Raw genomic sequence first — 13,083 nt, 5'->3', positions numbered from 1 at the left:
CGTTTCCATTCCTTTTTCTTTACCCCTCAACGCCAGCAACTCTCCTCCCCATTCCCCTTCCAGCAAGCCCCATCCCTGTTTAAACAAACAAACAAACAAACAAACAAACAACAAACAAACGCGTGTCAAAGCTGGACCTGGCCAGAGGAGCCCTTTGAAGTAGGCGTGGCTTTCGGCTGGGGAAGGGGTGGAGTTAGATCTGGGCAGTCTCACTCCTCCCTGGTCAGCTGGGAGAGCAATCAAAACTGCAGCAAGGCAGAGGCTCAGGCCAGAGCGCAGGAGCTGCCCAGAAGCTGTGGTCCTGAAAGCCCCACTCCGGGGAGCTAACCAGGGAGCAGAGGTACTGAAGACCGACTAAACCACTTGCAACGGACGCATCAGCCCAAAGGCGTCCTTGAGGAGCATACAGAACTCCAAAGAAGGAGTAGAATAAGTAGCAGTCAGAGAAACCAGACCCGGTGGAATCACTAAGAGGTAGCAATCAGGTAACATGGATCGCTGAAAGTACCTCTCTCTCCTACGGTCTGGATGGTCTGGGGGACTTGGCTTCTCTGACTGTCCTCCAGGACACAGATTCACAGAGTTTACTCCAGGAACTGCCAGTGACAGAGGTGAGCCAGCGGACGGGGTGGTAAGGGGGCTACTAAAGTTTCTGTGAGAAGTTCCCACAGACCTAGAGGAGAGGCTGGGGTGAAGTAAGTCTCTTCTGGGCAAAGGAAGGGGGAAATAGGATTTAGAAAACTTGAACATAAAAGCAGAGGGAGTCATAACACTGAATTTTAATAATTTTATTAAATTTTATAGCACCTGACATACAAAGTGAAACTCATACTCTGAATCATTTTTAAAAATGAAGATTACAGATAATTCTCTCCCCTCCCCAATTCCTGTCAAGCTCACACTTTCATTTTACTATTGCTGAAAAACGTTCAAAAGTTTGACTGATTTTCCAAGGTGGCCCAGCAAGTAGGGTGGAAGAGTTGACCCAATACACCACTCTGCTCACAGCATTTTAGGGCTATGCAATGAGGGCATGGGGGAGGAAGGGAAATGAAAGTAGAATAAAGAATGGGAGATGTTGAAAAGTCATGGGAATAGATTCTCACCATTACCCATGGGTTTGCTAAAAATCCTTGAATGGTTGGGAACGGTTGGGGGAAATTTCCTTTTCTCCAGCTCTTTCAGATGGGAAATCAGAAGAGAAAGATTGTCCAAGTATATTTTTCCTCCTGTGCTTCACACTCATCATTTCCCCACCAAAAAAGTGTATGTAGAAAATACCAACAAATGTAAAATGTGCTCCCCTCATTTTTTGACAGAGGAACCAAAGATGAAATGCTAAAGAACATGGAGGGAAAATTGAAAGACTGAGTAACTTCTGTTTACAAAGTTCACTATAAGATCTGGGCTATGGCAACTCAAGTATGACATGGTTTTGCTGGATAAAATATGTGTGTATGCATTCATGCACATGCACATATTAATAAAGGGGGGAATAATAGAGTATAAAAGATTAGATAGGAAGAGCACAGAACAGCCTAACTGGATTTTTCCAAGCAGTGCAACTTGTGAGCACCCTGGTTTTTATTCTGTCTTTTCAGTGCAAAGACTATGGTCCTCTGAGCAAAGAATTTAGTTTATCTGGCCCTTAGATTCCCTAGCAACTGGGCTGGATTAGTCCTCTTCCTGTTGTATTTAGAGTATAGAGTCAGGAGGCAAAGAGATTATCATCAGCTTTTAAGAGGAAAGACCTTGTCCAGCCATCACAAACACACATAAGAATGCTCCTTACTTATTCATCAATTGAAAATTCTCCACAATAAGTAAAAAAAAATTACTAAAAGTGTAGGAAGAACAGAACAGCTCCACATGGTAGTAATGCCCAATAACTTGGGGCCCAGTGGTAAAAATATTGGGTAGTCACAATCATTACCTAAGCAAACACTGCTAGAACAGGTTAAAAAATGAAAAAAGTGGCAGAAATATTTTGAATTAAAGAGAATAGGTTAAACTTGAAATTTCACGAAAGGATCCTAAAGAAAGAGGAAAATTCTGTTATATCATGTAGGTGTGTAAGAAAACCCACTAAAATGGGCTCTATAAAATCAGAATGTATTTGCATGTGGAGGGAGAAGGGGCTGCATTCTGCCCCCAGAGCCAGTATTCATTGATTTTTTTCATATTGGAATCTGCTTCCTGTATATTTTGAGAGTTAATTTCTTTTCTAAGAATCAAGGAAACCTTAAGATGGTATATCAGGATACTTTGTGAGGTAGCTCTACAGACTTTCCCACACAGCTTCTATAAAACAATTGCCAACCCTTACATTTGCATAACAATTTTACAAAGAACTTGTGCTTGCATCATCTCTTTGCCTCTTGTGAAACTTCTAAATGAGGTAGAAAAGACAAAAATGTTATTTCCATTTTGCCTTGAAGTAAAAGAATTAAAATAATTTTTCTTTGCTCATTTAATAAGTGATGGAAGATCTTAGTTTCATGCTTCTTCCTGTACACGCCTGAGATGGCTCCTCAACAGGCTACATTAGATTTAGATACCTGTTCTGAAGGGAACCCTAGTGGTTTCTTTGACCAAAACTCAGAACACCACAACACAAGTTTTCGATACTCAAATATAAAACTGCATGTTTGTCTCTTCTTTTACCTGCTAACCTTTTTGATGTCTTGAAAATATTTAGGTTGAAAAAGTCAGAGAAATTTTTTTTTCTGTGTGTTTGAGGAGTCTTGGCTTTTACTTCTATTTGAGAGACACTTCATAGTCTCCTCAGTTCTCTGCCATTTGGTTTTGGTGGGAAAATCATATTCCCAATATTGTTTAATCAAAGGTAAAAATGTTCAAGTGCCGATGGTTGCCTATATTTTACCAGGAGCTTCATGAACTTGAAAATGTATGTAATTGAATAGGAGTGCCCAAACAATTGTTTTCTCCCAATTATAAAACATCGTGAAAGTTTGGAAGCTGATTCCCTCCTTGAATGTGATGGAAGAGTTCTGGTCAGTCTAGTGAAGGCACCAGATAGAGTTCGGTTTCCTCACCTTTTGCAGCAGAGCAGGACCTTTGATATTTACTTTCATTAGGAGGCTAAGGGAGTAGGAATATCGGGGAATTTTTTGAAATGTGTGTTGAAATGAAGCCATTGGTGTTTGTTGACATGAAATCAATGTTAAGAATAGAGTATAATTGTGTCTAATCTTGTCCAAGTGTCCAGAAAAATTCATGGCGAAGTTTAGGAATAATAGTACTAACACTTATATGAAATTTATGATGTATGGCACTATTCAAAGTACTTCAAATATATTAATTCATTTAATGCTCCCAATAATCCGATGAGGTAGGACTGTTACTATTCCCATTTTAAGGAGGAGGAGACTAAGGCAGATAAAGGTTATGAAACTTGCCTAAGTTCATGTGTCTAGTAAGTAGTAGAGCTGAAATTTGAACTCAGGTGATCTGATTCCACAGTCTGTGCTATCTAGCCTGCCATGGCGAAAAGGTCAGGCTGCTGGACAATTGTCAGATGATCTTCTGAGCCAATCAGAGGAGATAACGTCCAGATAATAAGAGATACACTAGCTAGTACAGTCCATTTTCATTATTCACCTGGGAGAAACAATTTTTATGTTTGAATAAACAAATGTGATCCAATAGATTACATAAGAAAACCCAGGAATAAACACAAAATACATATATGGATAATGTTTTATAGGATTTAAAACTATAAAATCCTTTCTTATATTTTTGTGTATTTTACAAGAATCACATAAAATGTATCTGTTCCTATTTTATCAAAGAGAAAATGGAAGAACAGAGAGAGCTTATATAATGTGTTTGAAATCAACAAACAGGATTTATAAGAATGTGGAATAGAGTTCACTCTGTGTTATTCCAGCTTCCATTCTTTTGAAACCACACCATATATTCATGGGATTCTCTTAGAGCTAACGAACCAGTGCCTATGGGAAGGCACTATGAACAGAGAAAGTTACACTGGAGCCATCTGTGTTCTTGCCATGATTAGTGAGAGAACAAAGGTAAAAATTGGTTGCCTTTTCATTGTTTTGGCTAAAGGCAGTTGGTTCTTTTCCTTGCTACCTACCAACAATCTGATTTGAAAGCAGTTCCTTGACTCTTACAGGAACCATCAAATATGTTAAAGGTAAGGGGTGGTCTATTCTAGCCTCCCAATCCCACTTATTGATGCGAGTGAGTATTCAGATTTTGACAAGAGTCCAGAGGTACAGAGGTGGGGATGGTGAAGAAAACCAAATACTCAGGCAAAGATGATATTCAGATCCAGAGGACTCTCCTCTCTCACACCTTCCTTCTCTCCTCTCCATGCATGTAAGCAGGACACAGTGACAATGATGATAATGAAGATAACAGAAAGGGGAGGAGAAGAAAAAGGAGGAGGAGGGGGTGGAAATAAATGGGTGAAAGCAACAGGAAAAAAATTTGGAAAAGGAAAGAACACTGAAATATGAGAGTTAAGAGGCACCTTGGAGAACACTTAAAGTAGCCTCCCTTTAGATAATAGTCACTCCTGTTGATTTAGTTCTATTGATCAACATCTCCTGAAGTCAAAGTGCCTTTTTTCCTTCCTGTAGCTATAATGGAAAAGAGAAAAAAACATAAAACCTAAGATTTGGAATCAGAAAAATTGGTTTTATTTCCTGCTCTACCAGCTCTGTGTCTTTGCATTTCCATCACTTAAACTACCTGACCTACAGTGACCCAACTACAAAATGAGCATAGTAATCCCTATCTCTCTCAAAGGTTTGCTATAAGGAACATAGGAATTAATGGATGCAAAAGAGCTCTGTAAACTTTAAAATGCTGCCCAAATGCTGTTATAATTACATGGGAAGCGTTAGGTTTCCCAAGCCCATTCCATCCTCTTTGGCCTCAGAGCGCACCTGCCTCTGGAAGATCTGTGTTACTTTAACAGAAAGTTAATTAGGTCCTCCACCCTCCCTCTGGGTATCTGCCAGAGTTAGAAGTGCAGCTCAGCACACAGGCTCCATCATCCATATTAAAAGTGGGATTTTCTGAGTTGGCTTGGGCAGCCAGTTGACCAATAGGTTCCAATGTGTGTTTTCAATAAAGCTGCTTACCCAGGAAGCCTTATTAAGTGAGTAAGTCAAGCTGACATGATTTCCGTGCCGATTAACATGAAACCTAGGCTGTTTTCGCAATGCAGTAAAATTAATTATTTATAAGAGGTAAATGAGGTTACAAGGAAAACAAGCTCCAATTACCAGAAACAAATCAAATCATATATTTATATTTTTAAAAGCTATGTACTAATCCCTGCATTCATTGATTTGAGGGCCAAGTTTCAAAGATCACAAAACACTGGAGTTAGGTGATATCTCATTGTGGTTTTGATTTACATTTCCCTGATGGTTAGAGACATTGAGCATTTTTTCATATGTTTATTGACCATTAGTCTTTTTTCTTTTGAAAAGCTTGTGTTCATATCTTTTGCCCACTTTTTAATGGGGCTGTTTGATTTTTTCTTGCTGTTTTGCTTGAGTTCTTTATAGGTTCTGGTTATTAGCCCTTTATCGGATACACAGTGTGCACATATTTTCTTCCATTTTGTAGGTTGTCTGTTTGCTTTACTGATTGTTTCCTTGGATGTGCAGAAACTTTTTAATTTGATCAGGTCCTATTTATTTATTTTTGTTGTTGCTGTGATTGCCTTTGGGCCTTCTTCATAAATTCTTTGCCTAGGTCGATACTTATAAGAGTTTTTCTGACATTTTCTCCCAGAATTCTTATAGTTTCATGCCTTAGATTTAAGTCTGTTATAGCCTAACTCCAGTGAGAATGGCTTTTATCAAAAAGTCACAAAACAGCAGATGCTGGTGTGGATGTGGAGAGAAGGGAACACTTATACACTGTTGGTGGGACTGCAAACTAGTACAACCTCTATGGAAATTAGTATGGAGATACCTCAAACTAAAAATAGATCTAACATTTGATCCAGCTGTCCCACTATTGGGCTTTTACTCAAAGGAGAAAAAGTCATTTTTATAAAAAAGACACTTGCACTAGAATGTTTATTACAGCACAATTCATAATCACAAAGATGTGCAATCAACCCAAATGCCCATCAACACATGAGTGGATTAATAAAATATGGTGTGTATACCACAGAGTACTACTCAGCCATAAAAAATGGAGAACTAATAACTTTTGTGACAACCTTGATGGAACTGGAGACCATTCTTCTAAGTGAAGTATTGCAAGAATGGAAAAACAAACACCACATGTACTCACTATTAAACTGGAGCTAATCAATCAACACTTATATGCACATATGGAAGTAAAACTCAATGGAAATTAAGCAGGTTGGAGGGGCAAGGAGGAGTTGGGTAATTTCACACCTAACGGGCACAATGCACTCTATCTGGGTGATGGGCACACTTATAACATTGGCACAAACTGTACAAAAGCAATACATGTAACCAAAATGTTTGTACCCCCGTAATATTCTGAAATCAGAAAAAAAGAAAAAAATGAAGATCAAAAAACACTTATCATGTTCTTCTCTTTCTCATAATCAAAAGTAATAAAGGGTTTAATATTTCAAAGACTTACTGGTAAACTGGGATGCCACAATGGAGTTTATCAGTTATTTTTATCTGGTAAACTGTATACCTACAAATTGCTCAGCAAATTTTAAAACAATTTAAACTCTTCCAGAATTGAATGAAAAATGTTTACTAAACCACTAATCTCTTTTGGCTTTCAGACAGTTTTTAAATAGTAAGTTTTGTATGAAAAATTCTGATTATACAGTATCTGTTAGGCAAGTGAATTAAAGTAGTCAGGCTACTTCTGTGTTTGCCCGTAAGAGTCCTCACTTAGTTTGCAGTCACTATGTTATGTATTGTGTAGCATTTATTTCAGATTTTTCCTTTTTAATGAAGTATTATTATAATAGTTGCATTCAAATAATCTTGAATGGGTTTGGTAGACCACTGGCTTGTACTTGTAGCTGTTACCATGGTCTTGTTTGATGGTGCGAGATGTACATACAATGAAAAGAGTTCTCACTTTAACATATGAACAAATTTGAAAGATGATCAGGGATAACTCTCCTTTGTTTTCCTGATCATTTAAAGACATGTTGCTAACACCTCTAACACCTTAACACTAGACAGAACACAATATGCTTACTGAAAAACAAAATTCTCTTTTGGCAATGGTAAGAGAAATGTTCAATGATCGTGTGGTGTACCAGCCAGTTGTGCCATTCCCAACTAGAAGGAGATACTTGAAGTTACCAGTTGGCAGTACCAATATTTTAGGATAGATGTATGTGAAACACCCCTAAATAGAAGTTGAACAGTCCTTTGTGGAATACATACAAAGTAGTCTAAATGATCTTGCTATAATAATTTTTCAGTTATTTTATGGTGTAAATATATAACAATTTAGTTATTTATTTATACCATAAATGTTTGATATGCTTTTTATTTTGAAATAGTAATTATCATTATATATACATATTATATAATAATAATTATTTTAGCAACCTCTTTCACTTTCAGAAATTTCTCTATTTGGAAAATAATTTATATGCCTACCTATTTATGTCCCTTTGTGATATGAATTCTGCAAAGAAAGAAAAACATATGTCTGGACTGGTATACTAGTTATTTGTATAAAATATACATGAGATAAAGAACCTAAGAACAAAAAGATTTAGGCACTAGCACTGCAATGAATAATCAAGTCACTTTTCTTTTTCTATAGTTGATTTTCTTATAATATGCCATAACTGGATGAGTGCCCTGAGTATTTCTTTGAATGTTGTATTAATCATTTAGAATGGAAGACTTGGACAAGATAATTCTAAGTTAAATTTCAATGCAAAGTCTGTGCTCTGTATCTAAGGTTTAAAAAGAAAATTTAGTTTTAAATCAAATCAGATATTCACAGGAATTAACCTTTGATATTTCCCTTTTCCAGAATCTGGAAATGGCAAAAACTTACATGAAATCCAAGGACATGGTAGAGCTGGTCAACACACCATCCTGGATAGACAAAGGTCTGGGCTCTCAAAGTGAGATGAAGGAGGAGGAGAGAAGACCAGATGCTTATGGGATGCTTGGCAGCTTAACTGAAGAGCATGACAGTATTGAAGAGGAAGAAGAAGAGGAAGAAGATGGGGAGAAACCTAAGAGAAGGGGTCCCAAGAAAAAGAAGATGACCAAAGCACGCCTTGAGAGATTCAGGGCTCGAAGAGTCAAGGCCAATGCTAGGGAACGGACCCGGATGCATGGCTTGAATGATGCCCTGGATAATCTGAGGAGAGTCATGCCATGCTACTCTAAAACTCAAAAGCTTTCCAAGATAGAGACTCTTAGACTGGCCAGGAACTATATTTGGGCTTTATCTGAAGTTCTGGAGACTGGCCAGACACCTGAAGGGAAGGGCTTTGTGGAGATGCTCTGTAAAGGGCTCTCTCAGCCTACAAGCAACCTGGTAGCTGGATGCCTCCAACTCGGCCCTCAGTCTGTCCTCCTGGAGAAGCATGAGGAGAAATCTCCTATTTGTGATTCTGCCATCTCTGTCCACAACTTCAACTATCAGTCTCCAGGCCTCCCCAGCCCTCCTTATGGCCATATGGAAACACATCTTCTTCATCTCAAGCCTCAAGTATTCAAGAGTTTGGGAGAATCATCCTTTGTGAGCCATCCACCTGACTGCAGTACACCCCCTTATGAGGGCCCACTCACTCCACCCCTGAGCATCAGTGGGAACTTCTCCTTGAAGCAAGATGGCTCTCCTGACCTAGAAAAATCCTACAGCTTCATGCCACATTACCCTTCTGCAAGTCTAAGCTCAGGGCATGTGCATTCAACTCCCTTTCAGGCTGGTACCCCCCGCTATGATGTTCCCATAGACATGTCCTATGACTCCTACCCCCACCATGGTATTGGGACCCAACTCAATACAGTCTTCACTGAGTAGGGCAGTAAGATCATCATTTCAGAGAATGATGTGGAGACAATTCCTGTAATTCAAGTAGCTGAGCTGAAGATTCAATGACCTTAAAGGAACCCTGTGGATATACATCAAACACAATAGACCTAGTCCATTTAGGCTCTCCTTCACCTATCACCCTCTTTTCTCATCAACTTCTCACGTTGTATTGATTGTTTTAGAGGGTCCTCAAAGTGAAACTATACGATGACTTCCAACCCCATGGAAATGGAAAAGAAGACCTGGGCCCTATGCCAGTGGTGCCAAAAACTCATTGAATAATCTATGCCAATGAATTTTCAATTTCTCGTCTTTGTTTATTTGCTGGTAATATAAGGCATGAGGTAGCTATTCTGAGTCTAGATGATTTCTAAAGTCCTTGGCAGTTCTAAAATTCTATGACTTTGGTGATCACTCATAAATTGCTTGAAACTGGGAGAACAGAGCAATAATAGAAAATGGACACTATGCACGGAACGATCAGATGGAATTGCCAAAGGGAGCACAAAGTACATGTCTCTTGCCTCACAGAATGTAAAGTTTTTTTGGACTTAATGACAGGACTTCTTTCCATCTATCTAAGAGCCACTTCCAGAGGCTAAAATTCTAACGTGGCTGTCACTGTGAATAACAAAGCCTGCTTTTTAAGAGATTAACTCTATTTCTCACTGGACTGAGAGCTGAACATATCTTCCTTAGTGATTTGAGAACCATAATAGAGGCCTCATGCCAACTTTATTCCTGATAATATTTCAGATCACTTTTCTCAGTACTAGATGTAGGGCAAGAAAGTCACTGATGCTCAGACTCCTATGATTAATGGCACATACAGAAGTCATCTAGACCATTTCATGGCCTCCATAACCAGATTCTGGAAATTCAGATGAAGCTCAGGTGCTGCTATTGGAACCAGCACACAACCCAGGTTTATATTAAAGAGCAATAAAATAGCTATTGTCTATACTAACTACCAGAGTTCAAAAACTCTTTCCAGTTCACACTTGCCAATAGAAAAACCACTGGATTTTTTTTTAGCAAGATGAATTTCATTTGGTTAAAGTAAATGTGATTAAAACCACCGATCTCTCTCCACACCAATATATTTTCTAGAAGCACAAGCACCAATCTATTGACCAAGCTTGAATTTTTTCCAACATATACACAATTATATCTCCTTCATTTGTTACCGCTTTCTCATTTCTAAAATATAATCTGCTATTACATATTGTACATAACATTTCAAGTACCCAGATTTAGGGATGAAGAAATAAAATCCAAAGTCAGTGAATACTTTTACCAACAATGTCTTTATCACAGGTTTAACCCAATCTACAGAATGTTTATTTTTCTCCATGTAACTCCTCTTTCCTTTATAGCAACACTAACTTTGTCAAATTTATCTTTTTTTCAGAAAAATGAGATCTGAGAAATTTTATTATCCTCTTCAATCTGCAAGGACAATTATTTTAGTCAAACCAGAGCCTACATGGTAGTGGATCATGTTCTGTTCCTGCCAGAGAGATTAAGTTTAGTATGCAGAGTACACCAATAGGGCCAATGAGTATAATTGATAAGTCAGATTAGTATATCATTTCCTACAGCTCAGCTATCTCCTAAAGTCTGCCTAACTATATGTATATCTTGTCTTTTTATCCCTTTTATTTATTATCTCCTTACAGTCTAAGTTATTTTCTTCCCATTTTGCTTGCAGCACTTACCCTGCTGTATTTTGCACCCTTGGTTTGTAAATCCCCTTGAAAGTAGCGTTGCAGAGAGATCTTAAACCCACTAGCCACCAAAGTGGTTCCCCTCATTGCAATCTGCTCCAGAGGGAATAGGCAAGTAAAATGACTTAAATGCCATCCTAAGTGCTTTCTGAGTATATACTGGCACTTACCTTCATGAAGGGTTGTGGGAGGATCCATCCTTGAAGTTAGAATTTTCTGGCATTTAAGTGTGTGGATAATGAATGTTGTCTGAGTTATTTATTAGATATTATTTATTTAATTTATTTCTCCCTTCCTTTCATGCAAATTCTTTGGGCCCCATAGATGTGCTTGCAAACCTTTCCTAAAGCTTCATTTGTAAAGTAGTTCATAATTTTGCTAGGAAGTCCTGAGTTTTGGAGTGAGAGGAAAAGAGGAAGTTAGTAAAGAATTACCTGTAATAATTTTTATAAAAAGCAGCAATAATTTGAATGGCTATGCAAGTTAATGTTTTTAGATTTTTTTCCTTCCATCTAAAATGAGCCAGAGTTATTTTTTTGGAATCTTGTTTATGTCTTTGGAGAATATAGTACCCATGAATCAGGCATCCCTGGGATTGTGTAGAGGGATTTTATAACTGAATTAAAATTTAGGAATGCAGTATGCTTGGAAAGAGCCTGCTCTCCAACCCAGGGTAATCTCCTCATTCTTCTGAAGACTTTCCTTTAGATAAAGCAAAGCAATTGTTTAAATCTTTTGTTTAAAAAGACTGTTTTCCCTCCTTTTTTTTTTTTTAGCAGAAATAAAGCTGTGAGTCTTATTAGACATTGTGTTGTGTTGTTAGTCTTCAAAACTTTTCTTCACTCTCCTTTATTCATTTTCTTGGGATCTATGTCCTGTAAGCAGCTAGCAGAGCACAAGCTGGCCTTCCAGAAGGATTTACACATCCCATATTTCAATTGATCTTGCCTGAAGATTTGAAAAGTCTAAACTAAGTAGCTAGAAGTCTAGAAGCGCTGGTCTCTGCCACCCACACAACCAACTACAGAATCTGCAGTTAAGAAAGAAAATATTAAGGTTTACAGAAATCTTTAGAGTTATGGGCAGTCTAAGCTATGATACCACAGAGAGGTGTACCAAAAGGAGATGGACTATTATCCAAAATTTAGGTGATGGTTACCAACTTTTCAAAAAATTATGAAGTATGTTTTTTAGCACCTCTTCTCTTAAATTTTTTCTTTTGGTTTTCTTTAGTTAGAACTTTCCAGAGTCCCTTCCTACAGGCTTAAAATGATGATTATAAAAAATAATAATAATGAGGTTAATAATAATCATTATAAAGCAGAGTTGGTTAATCAAAGAAGGGACTTGGTTAAATATTTAAGAAAAAAAAAACTTAGGGAGAAAGTCATCTTCTCACTGCTATCTTCCATCTGCCAGTTCCTACTCTCCAGGTAGAAACTACTTCAAAAAAAAATTTAGTTTTTTAGTTATCAGAGACCTTTTATACATATATAAACAAATATTAGGTATATTAGGCACAAATATCAAGGTACATTATCCTCTCCTTTCTTTTTACAAGTGGTAATGATATAGCACAGTTCTGCATATTGCCTTCTTTATATTTAAGCACTGATCTTGGGAGATTTCATATTTAATAAAAAATTTCTTAATTCTTTGTTATAGCTGGCTAGCATTCCACATTGCAATACCATAATTTCTGAAATTAAATTACATAATCTAGATTTTTTCAATCTTTTGCAATACTGAGTGAATGATCATGTACACATGTCATTTGACACTTATTAAGAGAATGTTTACTTTGCAAAGAATGTTTCAGAAGGACAAAGACAAACTGACAGATAACAATAATCCCACCTAGCAGCTATTAGATGCTTACTAGTAATGTCACTTTTAGAAGTGACTTACACATATTAATTCATTCAGTCTTCTAAAGCCACTACTTTAAGGTAGTTATTATTATTATTCTCATTTTACAGATTAAGAAGCTAAAGCACAGAGTAATCTGTTCAAGGTTACATTGCTAATGAATGGTGGAATCAGAATTTGAGCTAGCTGGTTTATCCACAAGATTTGAAATGATTCTAAGTGGTTGTCTGCCTGGTAGGCACGTGAAGATCTCCTGTCTGTGCAATGCTGGAGCTGGTGGAAGTGGAGTCATTATTCCACTACATATGACACCCTGTGGCTATTCCCCACTGACCCATGCTTAGCCTCTGAAATAGAATCTGAAAAAAAGCTGTTTCCTTTGAGAAAAGCTGAACTTTCTGTTGGACTTTGCCTGCGTAGACCATGTAGTTTCAGGCTAGATCACAGACCAGTGTCTTGTTGCTTGAAA

At 37.6% G+C, this 13,083-nt stretch overlaps 1 protein-coding gene across 1 annotated transcript; it reads left to right on the top strand.

The window, feature by feature from the left end:
* Nucleotides 1–270: 270 nt before the first annotated feature.
* On the top strand, nucleotides 271–11,547 carry NEUROD4 (neuronal differentiation 4). Its single transcript, XM_045553746.1, has 2 exons — nucleotides 271–611; nucleotides 8,002–11,547. Exon 2 carries the CDS (start codon nucleotides 8,011–8,013, stop codon nucleotides 9,004–9,006), a length of 996 nt encoding a protein of 331 aa, XP_045409702.1. The 5' UTR covers nucleotides 271–611; nucleotides 8,002–8,010; the 3' UTR covers nucleotides 9,007–11,547.
* The last annotated feature ends 1,536 nt before the right edge of the window (nucleotides 11,548–13,083 follow it).

This window comes from Lemur catta, chromosome 6 (assembly GCF_020740605.2).
Source record: "Lemur catta isolate mLemCat1 chromosome 6, mLemCat1.pri, whole genome shotgun sequence".
Lineage (NCBI taxonomy): Eukaryota > Metazoa > Chordata > Mammalia > Primates > Lemuridae > Lemur > Lemur catta.
This window is presented reverse-complemented; position numbering and strand designations above follow the sequence as displayed.